General features: G+C 36.4%; 1 protein-coding gene across 8 annotated transcripts in view; it reads left to right on the top strand.

Annotated features, from left to right (window-relative positions):
- RBBP8 (RB binding protein 8, endonuclease) overlaps window positions 1-14,780 on the top strand; it is a 97,891-nt gene that overhangs the window by 36,914 nt on the left and 46,197 nt on the right. For all 8 annotated transcript variants that reach the window (XM_039218103.1, XM_039218133.1, XM_039218094.1 and 5 more), the window contains 2 exons: window positions 3,170-3,265; window positions 11,291-11,403. In XM_039218103.1, coding sequence (XP_039074034.1) covers window positions 3,170-3,265; window positions 11,291-11,403 — 209 coding nt within the window. The remainder of the gene's footprint in view (window positions 1-3,169; window positions 3,266-11,290; window positions 11,404-14,780) is intronic.

The raw sequence follows: 14,780 nt of genomic DNA, 5'->3' as shown, positions 1-14,780 counted from the left end.
ATTTATCTCAGAAAGACAGAATGCTACCTGTCAGGTCAATGATACTGAGTATCTAGTAAGAAGCTGCCTATGGGGTAGATACATTGAGCTTACCTTAGATTGGGTGAGGTTGGTTATTTGTACCATAGTTACTAACCTCCTTTAGATGAGGTCCAAGGTAAATGTAGCTTACAATGCAGTTCATTCTTAATTTTTATTTGAAATTATGTGATTCTGGGGCGCCTGGGTGGCTTAGTCGGTTAAGCGTCCGACTTTCGCTTAGGTCATGATCTCGCGGTTCGTGGGTTCGAGCCCCGCATCGGGGTCTGTGCTGACTGCCAGCTCAGAGCCTGGAGCCTGTTTCAGTCTGTGACTCCCTCTCTCTCTGACCCTCCCCTGCTCACGCTGTCTCTCTTTCTCTCTCTCCTATAAATAAATAAATAAAAATATAAAAAAAAAAATTTATGAAATTATGTGATTCTTTTTTGTACCATTTAGAATTTATCAATTTGCTTTCTTAAGGAATTTGTTAAATTGTTCCTGCAATTAGTACAACCCTGTTATGTTTACCACTGAGTTGACATGCATATTTTGTAAGTAATTGAGGCTAGTTTTAATTTTAACATAGGCCATCAGTCTATTTAGTTTTATGTTCTGAATCATTCTAAATAGACAGGAATAGAATATGTAGATGTAGGAAAATCAGACATCACGTTATTTTTACAAAGTTTTCTCTTATGGAGCACCTGGGAGGCTCAGTCAGTTAAGCATATGACTTGGGCTTGGGTCATGATCTCATGGTTCATGAGTTCAAACCTTGCATTAGGCTCTGTGTGGACAGCTCAGAGTCTGAGCCTACTTTGGATTCGGCGTCTCCTTCTCTCTCCCCTCCCCTGCTCGCTCGTGTGTGTGCGCGCACCCTCTCTCTCTCTGTCTCTCTCTCTCAAAAATAATTATACATTAAAAAAATTTTTTTAATAAAATGTTTTCTGTTCATAATTTAAGAAAAAAGCCTTTTTCTATGAACTTTTCCTTCTGTGTGTGTGTGTGTGTGTGTGTGTGTGTGTGTGTGTAATTCTTCAATATGTGAATCTGGAATATAATATTTGGCTGTATTTTTATGATATAGATCATTTAGATTAAATGCTACATTTAAATAGGTATTGGCAGCTAATCAGTTAACTTAGAAAATGTCTTTAATTATTCCCCCAAACTTTCACAAGTTTTTAATTTGGTTATATTTTTTGTATACTTTCAAAGCAGGATTAATGAAAGATTGGTACTGCTTCTGAATTAAATACATTTTCTAGAAATATTAGAAAATCATTTTTAATTAAGAAACAGCCAAATTAATGAGTTTCAGCTGTCACTTATTATTTCCAAAATTTCAGATGTCTACAAATGCTACCAGAATTCTGTGCAGTAGGCTGTTACTTTGGGGTGTGTTGATTTTTCATTTTTTATTCAATATCAATTACTCAACCAGTATCTATGCAGTACCCTCTATATTGGGTATCTGACATTTTTACTTAGTTGTGTGACTTATCTGTTTTGCTGCCAGTGATACTACATTCTAGCCGTTTTGACATCTCCTTTTTGTAGTGGACTGGTTTGTCATAATTTGTTATGTTAGACCCTTGAGGGGATTTCGGGAGATGTTTCAATCACAAGTATTTTTTTCAGCTTCAAGACCATATAGAAAATCCCAATCAAATTTCTAATGGGTTTTCTTAGAATTAATTTATATGCATAATTTATATAATAATTTGATTTTTAAAAATATGATGGAAGGGTGGACTATGACACTACTTTGGAAAGTAATCAGGTAATCTACTAGAAAACCATTTTAGGGGTGCCTGAGTGGCTCAGTCAGTTGAGTGCCCACCTCTTGATTTTGGCTCAAGTCACGATCCCAGGGTCATGGGACCGAACTCCATGTTGGGCTCCATGCCCAGCATGAAGCCTGTTTTAAGATTCTCTTTCTCCCTCCTCTGTCCCTCTCCCCCACTAACTCGTTCTCCCCCGCCCCTCTAAAATACATTTAAAAAAATAAAATAATAGGGGCGCCTGGGTGCCTCATTCAGTTAGGCATCCGACTTCGGCTCAGGTCATGATCTCACGGTTCATGGATTCGAGCTTTGCGTCAGGCTCTGTGCTGACAGCCAGCTCAGAGCCTGGAGCCTGTTTCAGATTTGACACATGTGTCTCCCTCTCTCCCTGACCCTCCCCTGCTCATGTGGTCTCTCTCTCTCAGGGAAAAAAAATTTTTTTAAATAAATAAAATAATAAAATAATTTAAATTTTTTTTGTTTTTTCCTGATTATAAAATCACAATGGCAAACACTTAAATAGAACCTACTATGTGATTGTACTTTTCTGGATACTATACATATATTAATGCTTAGTCCTTGCATGCCTTATTGGATACATACTATTTCTTTTAGTATCACTTTTACTTGCACTAAGTCACACAGCTGACAAATGAGACCTGAGACTCAAACCTAGTCATTAGGATCTAGGGTTTGTGTGTTTCCACTCTGCTATAAGCCCTGACTTAAAAGTAATACCAAATAAGAAGTTTAGGCAACAAAGAAATTAAGAAGGTAGAAAGTATAAATCTCCTGTAATTGAAATATAGATGAGAGGAGATATCTGTTACTTACATTAACAAATGTAGACAAAGTAATAAAAAACAGTAAATGTACATTTTAATAGCATTTTTGACAACATTGAGTCAATGATAGCATCAGAATCCACTCCTTCTCTGTGTTTCATCACTGTATAATGAATGTCTGGTACTTAGGACACTACTTTTATAGTACATAAAAATACTACAGAGCACATTCTAGTATAATGTGAAGTCTGATTAACAAGATTCTTTTTGAGAAAGTGCATGCACAGGTTGGGGAGGGGAAGGGGCAAAGGTAGAATCTTAAGCAGGCTCCACACCCAGCGTGGAGCCTAACACAGGGCTCAGTCTCACAACTGTGAGCCAAAATCAGGAGTTGGACGCTTAACCTACTGAGCCACTCAGGCACCCCAACAAAATATTTAAACTTTGCCCTTGAAGTTGTTTATTTTGATACACGAAATACATGTTACATAAGTGTGAGGCCATACTTTGGAATTCTTACAATAAATTATCCTGTTAGGATTTAAAAAAAAAAAAAACTTATTTCTTGACTTTTAGAGATGCACAGAGACTGGAAGAATTCTTCACCAAAAATCAACAGCTGAGAGAGCAACAAAAAGTCCTTCATGAAACCATTAAAGTTTTAGAAGACCGGTGAGTCTGGTTCTTTGGTATTCTTAAATAAGCGGTGATTTCCCTCCTTAATAGAACATTGGTTTTAACTTATAAAACGGTTCTGGGGCTGAAAGAGCTCTTTTTCCAAACTTTGGATAAATACTATATACTCTTACAGATTTGTTTTTTTTATTGATTACAGCAATCTCCTCATTTACCCTTCAAATAATATTTCTTGTGAGTTTTTTAAAATGTTATTTTTGTGTGTGAGAGAGAGAGAGCACGAACAGGGGAGGTGTGGAGAACGAGGGTGACACAGGATCCCAACCGGGCACTGCGCCAACAGCAGAGAGTCTGATGTGGGGCTCGAACTCACGAACCATAAGATCATGACCTGAGCTGTAGTCAGATGCTTAACTGAGTAAGCCACCCAGGTGCCCCTAAACAATATTTATCTGGTGTTGATATAAGACGAGCTTAAGAATAGTAATGTTCTAGGGTGCCTGGGTGGTTCAGTTGGTTAAGCATCTGACTCTTGATTTTGGCTCAGGTCATGACCTCCCGGTTCAAGAGATCAAGCCATACATCGAGCTATGTGCTATCAGTACAGAGCCTCCTTGGGATTCTTTCTCTCCCTTTTTCTGCCCATCCCCTGCTTGTGCTCTCTCTCTCTCTCTCTCTCTCTCAAATAAATAAATAAAAATGAAAAAAAGAAAGAGTAGTAACGTTTTAATTCATTTGATGCTTTAATTCCATTTTTACATTAAAGTAGGTGGAAACTGCTTCACAATTCTCTTTGTCTTTGTATTTCTGCGATTCTTTTTCCCCCTACCTATTTCCTTAGGCAGTCTAGGATTCTTCTTTCTGAATATTTCCAAGATAATGCCTGTCACTTACTTTACTTCCACATACATCTTTGTTTCTCACTCCTATGAGATTACCACCCTAAGTTAGAAAAGACTTCCAGATTTTGCTGTATTCCCTTTTATGAACTGCAAGTGCTATGTAAGACTTTGACCTACCTGTAACAAACGATGTTTCTTGCATTTATAGTTAATAATTTTCCTTTATTATTATTTTGTATATGTTACAGAAGGGCCGGTGGCTTGTGTTTTCCACTGTACCTTTAGTGGTGGGATAATCTAACACCATGCATCTGTGCAAACTGCAGTTGTATACTTTTCTTCCACAACTGCTGTCCCAGAGGATGCCCATTTACTGGAATAGGCAGCCTGTTGTGGAATAAAGTTCCTTGCCCTCTGGAATCATAGATGTGAATTTGAATTTCAAGTTTATACTCTGCCCTTAGTTCAGATTCATAAATAAATAATTGAATTCTTGCTTTGATCTCTAGGTGCTAGGGATAACACTATCCCTAGTATGTCATGGAGCTTATATTTAATTTTCAAAGGGTTGGAGTGAGTCATACATGTAAGATGATTTCAGATTATAAGTGCTATGAAGAAAATAAAATTGAGTGATATAATTAAATGACCATAGACATTGGAAAGTGAAGGGTTAGGTGTCAGGAATGGCTTTTCTGAAGAGGTACCGTTTGAACTAAGACCTAAAATATATACATAAGAGCTACTCACATGAAGAACTGAAGATCAAAAGAGAACAGACCAATGCAAAAGCTTTAGGTGGAAAAAAGTTTTGAAATATTTGAAGAATAGAAAGCCTACTGTGGTTCTAACTTGAGTAGGAGGATGAATGATAGGAGATAAGATTGGGAAGGTGAGAGTAACTACGTTATGTAGGATCATAGGCAAAAAGTTTGGATTTTATTGTAATCAGAAGCAATTGGAGGGCTTAAGCAGGGAAATCACAAAGGAATACGAGCAGGTATTGACAGTATCTATTGTGTCCAAACAGACATGTCAAGTAGATAGTTGTATATGTGAATTTGAAAGAAAGTAGGGAGATTAGAGCTAGAGAAACTAATTTGAAAGTAATCACCTGCTTATAAATGCCATTTAAAACTTAGAGACTGGATAAGAGATCTAGGGACATCTTAAAGAGTGTGGGAAGAGAATAGAAGAGGTATCAAACTCGGACATACTAATTAAGGTTTAATGAAGAATAAGGACCCAGCCAACAACAACAACAAAAAAATTAAGAATGAAAAATGATGAGAGTAGAAGAAAAGCCAAGAACATATGTCATGACACCAACCATACTTCCTCCACAGGGCTATTTTAAAGATTAAATGAGATTAATGGAAGTAAATTATGTCATAGAAATGTTTAAGAACTTACAGTGTCCCTCCTAATTGGTGATGATGATTTCAGCCTTTAGTATTCCAGTCCAGGTCCAATCTCCAGAAAGTCATTTGTCCCCCCCTTTTCTCTCCCAGTCCAGGATCAAAAAGGAAATCATTAGCTACTTTTCTGTTAGTGAGGTGAGGCATCTTGTTTCCTCTGGATATGTAAGAGAGTGTTTGGGAGGAATGGGGGAGGGCATATCTTTCTCAGGCTTTAACTCTTCAGCTATTGATAATGCGTTGAGGGCTTACTTTGTACCCAGGCATCTCGTTCTTAATCTTCACATTAATGTTGATATTGTAAATCCATTTTACATGTGAGGAAATTGAGCTGGCAAAGAGTTAAGAAGCCGTACCAAGATCACAGTTAATAGAAAAGTAGGTTAAATTTGACCCTACAAAGCCCCCAGTTTCTATGGTTTTCCTGAAGCCTTGTTTGTCTGTATGCTGTCTTAATTTTATAAATGTTATGTAAATGAATTATACCATAACTGATCATCTCAAAGTATTTGTGCTTGACCTAAAGTTAACAAAACAGGTACTCTGAAATATTAACTCCCCAATATTTTCTAGTCTGGTTTTTTGGAAGTTTTTTTTTTTTTAATTGCTACTAATTATATACTACCTTTAAATGTCTAAGTAGGTATAAAGTTTTGCTTTCTTTAAAATTTCATTTCATATAGTTTTATGTCATGTAAGAATGATATCCAGAGCAAGCTTTAAAAATTGGTCAAAATTGATGTTTTGCTAAGACCTTTAAAAAGCAAAATGTGTTCTAAAATTTCTTTCTTTCCTTCTTTGGTTTTCTTTTTTTTTTTAACTAGGCTTCATGTCCAGTGCCGAGCCCTGTGCAGGGCTTGAACTCACGACTGTGAGATCAAGACCTGGGCTCAGATCAACACTTAACCGACTGAGCCATCCAGGCACCCTGTGTTTTGTTAAAATTTCTAAGCAGTAATTCTGAAACTTGCTACTTACTCTTTCTAAGATGAAGCAATTTTTATTTTTTATGCTAATGTTGTGAAAACATTGTTAGGTGTCTAGATGAAAAGAATTATCTGGTAAAGGTAAATTAGATAATAAAAAGTTCTAATTTTATGTGGCTTGTTTATGCTTTACTACTACTATTATTGTAACAGACTTTCCTTGAAGGAAGCAAAGTATTTCACTAAATCTAAGAACTAGTCACTGTGAAGTAGATGGAATGCATTAAAAAAAAAATCAGAGCAAAGCAGTTAAAACACGTTTGTCTAATAGAATTAATATTTTTAAAAGCATTTTTGGCAGTCATAGGAAACTCATATTTCTTCTGTCATTGAAAGGGAAAATTAGTATTCATAATCAGGGGATTTGTGGTTGTGCAACTATTTTTCAAATACTAGACCAAATGTCCTCTTTTTGTCTTACTCATGATTTGAATTTAAATATTCTTCAGGAGACCTCTGACTTTCTAAACTAGCTTTAGTTCTGTTATGTGCTTTAATAGTACCCTGTATTTCCAGTGTTGTGATGTGAATCATGCTTTGCCTTAATTACTTTTTTACTACCTGTCTTATTTTTAGTGCACTCTAGCCTCTTTAAAAGAAATTACATTATCTTGGCTACTGTTACATTTCAGCACCTACAGTATTCATTGTAGGTAATTAGTGAAACCCTTTTGAATGCAAATGAATAGTTTTTAAGTTTATTTATTATTTATTTATTTAGAAAGAGAAAGAGAATGAGTGGGGGAGAGGCAGAAGAGAGAGAATGAGAATCCCAAGTAGGCTCCAAGCTGTCAGCATGGAGCTCAATGCAGGACTTGATCTCCCAAATCATGAGATCATGAACTGAGCTGAAATCAAGAGTCGGACACCGACTGAGCCACCCAAGTGCCCTGAAAATGAATAAATTTGAGGACGTCTTTTGGAGTATAGCAAGCAATTGAGTATACTTGTTAATCTGGTAAATTTTAATTGCAAGATGAAAGCATTTATTTCTTCATATCTATGAACAAACGGGAATATAACTCAGAAAGCATGTTGCCTTCTGCTTTTAAGAGTGGAATTACTCTTTTTCCCCTGCTACCTGTATAAAGCTACTGAAATTGCATTCATCCTCCTTTGAAATTGAGGGTTTTTCTTTCTCCGATAGCAGCAATGGAACCTTGATGATGGAAATAGGAGCTAGTATATTTTCTCACATCAATTTAAATTTAAACTAGGGTCAGTGAGCAATCAAGAGTTGACTGTCGGGGTGCCTGGGTGGCTCAGTCGGTTGAGCGTCCGACTTCGGCTTAGGTCATGATCTCACGGTTCGTGGGTTTGAGCCCCATGTCGGGCTCTGTGCTGACAGCTTAGAGCCTGGAGCCGGTTTCAGATTCTGTGTCCCTCTCTCGCCCTGCTCCTTCCCTGCTCATTCTCTGTCTCTCTCACTCTCTCAAGGATAAATAAACATTAAAAAATTAAAAAAAAAAAAAGAGTTGACTGTCTTTCACACAGATACTGTTATCAAGAATGGCAGTTGACTGGAGAAAACTGGAAGTAAAAAACAAGCTAGGAAATGTCATTTTATAACTGTCTATTCCAGTGGCATTTTTAAAGTTGGAAACTAGGTGTCCCAAGGAGTTCTTTTTGATCATATGTCATAATATTTTAACATACCAGATCTTGTTTCTTTTTTAAAAAATTTTTAATGTTTTATTTATTTCTGAGAAAGAGAGAAAGAGAACAGCGTGAGCAGGGGAGGGTCAGAGAGAGAGGGAGACAGAATCTGAAACAGGCTCCAGGCTCTGAGCTGGCATTGAGCACAGAGCCCAACACGGGGCTCGAACCCACAAACCACGAGATCATGACCTGAGCCGAAGTTGGATGCTTAACTGAGCCACCCAGGTGCCCCAGATCTTGTTTCTTAGAAAGAATAAAATGTTCATTTTTTACTGAAAAACTGACTAGAAGAATGACCTCTAACTAATCCATTAGAATTGTTCAATGCCATTTACCTCCTTCAGGGTTTTCCAGTGACTTTTCTTTTTCTTTTTTACTTTTAATTTTTATTTATTTTTAAAGTAAGCTCTATGCCCAACATGGGACTTGAACTCACAACACTGAGATCAAGAGTCATATGTCCTATCGACTAAGCCAGCCAGGTGCCCCTTTGATGACTTTTGTATGTCATGTGCTCTTTGACCTCTATGGCTTAATAATTCTGTGTATAAATTCACCTTAGGTCAACTATTTGAATGTTTATTGCATGGACCCTAAGCTATTATTCTGAACAAATCTTAAAACTGTAAATATGAAATGTCAGGTACTTTAAGCAAATAGTTAAAATTGAGTTTTCTCTTATAACAGTTCAATAGTCTCTTGGTTTTGGGATATTTGGGGTTGTTGTTGTTTTAATATATTATTTGAGAGAGAAAGAGCAAGCACATGAGCAGGGGAAGAGAGAGAGAGAGAGAGAGAGAGAGAGAATCCCAAGCAGGCTCTACACTGCCAGTGTGGAACCCAGCGCATAGCTAGATCTCATGAACTGTGAGATCATGACCTGAGCTGAAATCAAGAGTCAGATGCTTAACCAACTGAGCCAACTAGGCATCCCTTAGAATAGTTTAGAGACTTATTTCTTTTGGAATTTTAAAGGCATAAATAGACTTTTCTATTAGCTTTAGAAATGCTTAAGAATCTGAAAATATGTTATAGCAGAAAGACAAGAAGAAGGTATATGTCCTTTCTAGAACCTTAAATTCTCGGGGCACCTGGGTGGCTTAGTCAGTTAAGCATCCAACTTCGGCTCAGGTCATGATCTCACGGTTCATGGATTCGAGCCCCGCGTCGGGCTGTGTGCTGACAGCTCAGAGCCTGGAGCCTGTTTCAGATTCTGTCTCCCTCTCTCTCTACCCCTCCCCCATTCATGCTCTGTCTCAAAAATAAATAAACTATAAAAAATTATAGAACCTTAAATTCTCAAAAAGATGTCACACAGTTCATTAGAATATAATATTACTAAATTAAATACTTATTAACTTATTTTATCTTTTTCCCTTTTCAGTTTTTATTCAAGTAATACATATACATTTCCTACCCCTGTTAGTCCATTTTTAGTGCTCCAGAGTTCTAAATGATGTATTTTCACTTTAATCCTTGTTTTATCAATTTGAGACCATCTTATTTCTTACTTTGAAGATGAGGCTATTCTTTTGCCCTTTCGGATTTTTGTTTGTATTTTTTATTCATTTTATTTTTTACTGTAGAGGGAGCACAAGCAGGAGAGAGGAGCTCCACACGGAGCTCCACAGTGCTCAATCCCATGATCCTGCGATCATGTCCTGAGCCGAAATCAAGAGTCAGCCACTTAACTAGCTGAGCCACCTAAGCACTTCTCTCTCACATATTTTCTAATAGTTACTATTTTAGTTCTTCTATTTTGCCCTAAAACTTAATGCATACATTTTTGTAAAAATATATCTTTATAGGAATATATTTTAGAAAAATGTCTAAACAGTCTCCCTGAGCTCACCACTGTATACCTGGAAAACAGTAAACGGTGTTTATTTATTGACTCTAAATATTCTCTGTTAAGACAGAATAGCATTTCCTTCTCTGTAGATCCAATGTCATGACCTCTGTGCCACTCCAGGAGACTTTTTTTTTAAGTTTATTTATTTATTTGGAGAGAGAGCTAGGGAGAGGCAGAGTGAGAGAGAGAATCCCAAGCAGGCGTCGCACTGTCAACATGGAGCCTGATAAAGGGCTTGAACCGATGAACCGTAAGATCATGACCTGAGTCAAAGTGAAGAGTTGGACACTTAACCATCTGAACCACCACGTGCCCCAGGAGACTTTCTAATGTCCAAGTCACATACGTTCTTTTCTACTCTGTTTCAAATCAGTTGGTCAAATCAGCCCATAATTATAATATGTCAAGGACATATTTATATGAGTTTCCTGTGTTTTTCCCAGAAGTTCTAACTACTTTTTTTTTTTCATATTGAATAAGAAACATGTCTTCCTTACCATGTCATTAATACTATGTAAAGTGTTATTCTATTTATTGATTATCATCTTTTTTGTTCTTATTCTTGAAGGTATATTTATTGGGATGAAAACCTTTCTGTACTAATTTGGACCATTTACTTTCTCGGTTTTTCTATAGCTCCATTCTGGAATTTCTCTTCACTGGATCCCTATTACATTAATTCCATTATGTCTTTCATGTTAGTCTGCAAATCATTATGCTTCCTGCTTCCTGCCAGGCACTATTTTAGACCCTAAAGATATATCAGTGAACATGGTTGATAAAATGTGGGCCTATTTTTCCTTTTTATTGGTTTTTCATGCTCATTTTGTTATAGCTCACCCTCAAGTAACTGCTGAAAAGTGCACTTCACAAAACAAATTTTCAAAGAGTCATTGCATGTCTAAAATTCCACTCAGAATTGCAGTCTGTTGTAGAAAGTGATGTTGTGGCATGATTTCAGCCTATTCGAGAATATGTTAAAGGTATAATACACTATTAAACTAGTTAATTTTCTCTATATTTGCCAAGTCAGATATTTACATCTTATAAAGTATAAAAGTCTTGGAGTTCAAATATAAGGAAATATGTTTTAGTAGTTGAAAAAAATTGAATTTCAGCTTTATGGAGGTACAATTGACAAATAAAATTGTAAAATAAAGTGTACATAATGGTGAATTGGTAAATGTACATACATCATGAAAGAATTCCCACCATCCGATTAATTAACATAGTGGTTGTCTCATATATTTTTTAGAGAGAACATTTAAGTTCTACTCTAAAAATATTTTGTTTTTGTTTCCTAGATTAAGAGCAGGATTATGTGATCGCTGTGCAGTAACTGAAGAGCATATGCGAAAAAAGCAGCAAGAGTTTGAAAATATCCGGCAGCAGAATCTTAAACTTATCACAGAGCTTAGTAAGTTTCCTTTCTTTATTAAGTATTTAAAGCATAATGTACTGTTGTTAAAACCTATTATTAAATTGGTTGCAATTGAATGGATGGTTTACATACATTTTTCCTTATGTAGGCAAAAGTTCAAATGTCTGTAGGTTTAATTTCAAACCTATTTTAGTAAAAATTAGGGTACAAAAAAGTGATCTAAACACTGTCCACATTGGCCCTCAACTCTCACTATAAGACAAGAAGGTAATTTTCTTTGCTTATGTCCACATTTGCTTCTTTAGTTTTATCTTTATTTCATGTAATTTGGCTAATATTTAGTAAGTTAAATACAAAAAGTATAATTTAGTGTTTTGCAAAAGTGTATACTTTCTTTGGTTTTCATGACATACATTACAGGTATATCATTTTCAGTTTAGTCTCCTTACACATTTAATGTGGGGTTCCTTATATTGTTAGCCTTCTCTTAACCTTCTCTTCTAATACCTCCCTTAACCTTATTCTCTTCTAACTATTTATATACTCTCTTAGTGATCTTTACCTTGATTCTCTATAAACAACTCACAGTGACCACATCCAAAATCTAATTAATTTATCTTCTTTTCTGTATTCTATTTTCTTTCTATTAATTATCTAGCTATCCTCTGGTTACTCAAGCAAGAATAAATGAATATATCCTCACTGTTTCGATTAGAGAACACAGTTTTATTCTTTTCCTGGGGGTAACAACTATTAACAATCTGATAATGTGTTTTTCTAGGTCTAGGTTTATCTTTGTGTCTCTTTCCCTTGTTTTTTCCCCTTCTCTCTTTTTTATTTTCATTTTTAAGTACTCTCTACACCCAACATGGGGCTCAGCTTACGACGCCAAGATCAAGAGACATGTGCTCTACCAACTGAGTCAGCCAGGCACCCACAACCTTGAAATTTTGCCATGCATTCCTAATATAAAGTTTATATCTTGCCCATCTTCTGAATAATATACAGGCCTTAAAACACCTTAACTCTGCTCACCTCCTTCTCCACTTACATACTGTTTATGCCTAGCATTTATTTCCTTTTTTTTAGCCTTATAAGCTAGAAACTTTTCTTTTTTAAAAATTTTGTTTAATGTTTATTTATTTATTTTAAAAAAATTTTAATGTTTTGTTTATTTCTGAGAGAGAAAGACACAGTATGAGCATGGGAGGGTCAGAGAGAGAGGAAGATAAAGAATCTGAAGCAGGCCTCAGGCTCTGAGCTAGCTGTCAGCACAGAGCCCGCCCCGGGGCTTGAACCCGCGAACTGTGAGATCATGACCTGAGCTGAAGTTGGATGCTTAACTGACTGAGCCACCCAGGCGCCCCTAATGTTTATTTATTTTTGAGAGAGGGAGAGAGACAACATGAGTCGTGGAGGGAAAGAGAGAGAGGGAGACAGAATCTGAAGCAGGCTCTAGGCTCTGAGCTGTCAGTACAGAGCCCAAAGCGGGACTCAAACCCATGAACTGTGAGGTCATGATCTAAGCTGAAGTTGGATGCTTAACCTACTGAGCCACCCAGGCGCCCTAGTTAGAAACTTTTCTAAAAATTACTAAGACAGTTTTAAAAGACTTAACTACATGTTTATCAGTTTCTTTGCTTATTATTGCTTTTTGCACTTCCATTTCCTTCTAGGATTATTATCCTTTCTGAGATACATAATGAGGGTATTTGCTGATTCTGAACTCTCAGTTTTTATCCAAAAATGTTTTTATTTTACTTATACTTTTGTAAGGCTATTTTACAGGGCAACAATCATTTTTCTCTGGTTGCTACTAAGATTTTTTTCCTTCTTTTTTGGTGTTCTATAATATTAGTACAGTTTTAACCAGTTTTTTTTTTCAAAACCAATTCTGTTTAGTATATATTATAAAATCTATGGAACCACGTTTCTTTTTTTTTTTTTTTTTTAGATTTTATTTTGAGGTAATCTCTACCAGCCAGTGTGCAGCTTAAACTCATGACCCAAGATCAAGAGTTGCATGTTCTACCAGCTAAGCCAGCCAGGTGTCCCTGTGGAATCACATCTTTAATCATACAGGAAAACTGTCAGCTACTAGCTTTTCAAATATTGTGTCTTCTTCATTCTCTGTTCTGGGATTCTGATGAGACCTCATCATTCTGTCCTTTGTACACTTGATATCCCTTCCCTGTTTTTCATCGTCTTTGGTTCTCTCTGCTACATTCTGAACAATTTCTTTAGCTCTCTTATTTATTATACCAAGCACTCCAGTAGTTCTCTTGTGCTGAGTTGTTTTATTTTGGTAACCAAATTTTTCATTCCTAAAAATTCTATTTGGTTCATTTTCAAGTCTGCCTAGTTGTCTTTTTTCCTTTTTGTAAGTAGACTCAATGTGGTGTTCAAACTCATGACCCCAAGATCAAGAGTTGCACACTCTACCAACTGAGCCAGCCAGGTACCCCTGGCTCTAAGGTGTCAGGTTCCAGGCCCTAAGCTGTCAGCATAGAGCCTGCGTGGGGCTCAGACTCACAAACTGCAAGATCATGACCTGAGCCAAAGTCGGACACTTAGCCAGCTGAGCCACCCAGGCGCACCCCCCTCCCGTTCTTCTTTTTTTTAATGAAATGTTTTAAAAAATGCAGAGAGATAGGGAGAATACTAAAGAACTCTCATATACATTCCATTTAATCTGGAATAGCTCCCTTTCCTGTTTGTTTGTTTTTTTTCTTTCATGACATTAGCTTCTTGAAGTAGGGTCATTTTCCAAAATTTTGCCACCTTTTGGATTTTTTAAAACATTTTATCTTTTCCTTTCTTTCCTATAAAGTAGATATTCGATCTGAAAGCTTGATTAGGTCTATATTAAGCATTTTTGACCGCAATACTTCATAACTAAAACTGTCTGCTTCGTATTGCATCGTATCAGGAGACCGGTATTGTCAAGTTATTCTGCTCTTAGGGATTCTAAGATTGATCACTGGGTTAAGGTGATGGCCATGTTTCTTTATTATAGAGCTATATTTTCTCCTTATACCACCAAATAACCTGAATAGGGTGGTAGATGTTTGATACTATGAAATCTTGCAAAAATACAGTTCTCCCTCAGTCTTTCTTTAATGGTCTTAGCATCCATTGGTGAGCCTTGCCTGAATTAGTTAATTAGAGATTATAAAATGCTAAATTTTCATTTCTGTTATTCTTTCCACATTTATTAGCTGGAATTTTTCTGTAATAAGATTTCACCCTTATCAATTGGGACTGTTGGTTAGCTTGGAATATAGTTCCTACTAGAAAGACGTGATACATCTTAATTTTTTCCCTTTAACTGCTAGTTTCAGGGTAAGATCTTGTGTAACAGTTACCTGCAGTGGTGGCAAATAGGGTGTGTGTGTGTGTGATGTTTCCTTTTA

This window comes from Hyaena hyaena, unplaced genomic scaffold (genome assembly GCF_003009895.1).
Source record: "Hyaena hyaena isolate Hyena2069 unplaced genomic scaffold, ASM300989v1 scaffold_14, whole genome shotgun sequence".
Lineage (NCBI taxonomy): Eukaryota > Metazoa > Chordata > Mammalia > Carnivora > Hyaenidae > Hyaena > Hyaena hyaena.
The sequence above is the reverse complement of the archived record's forward strand: the minus strand, read 5'-3'. Positions and strand labels throughout refer to the sequence as shown.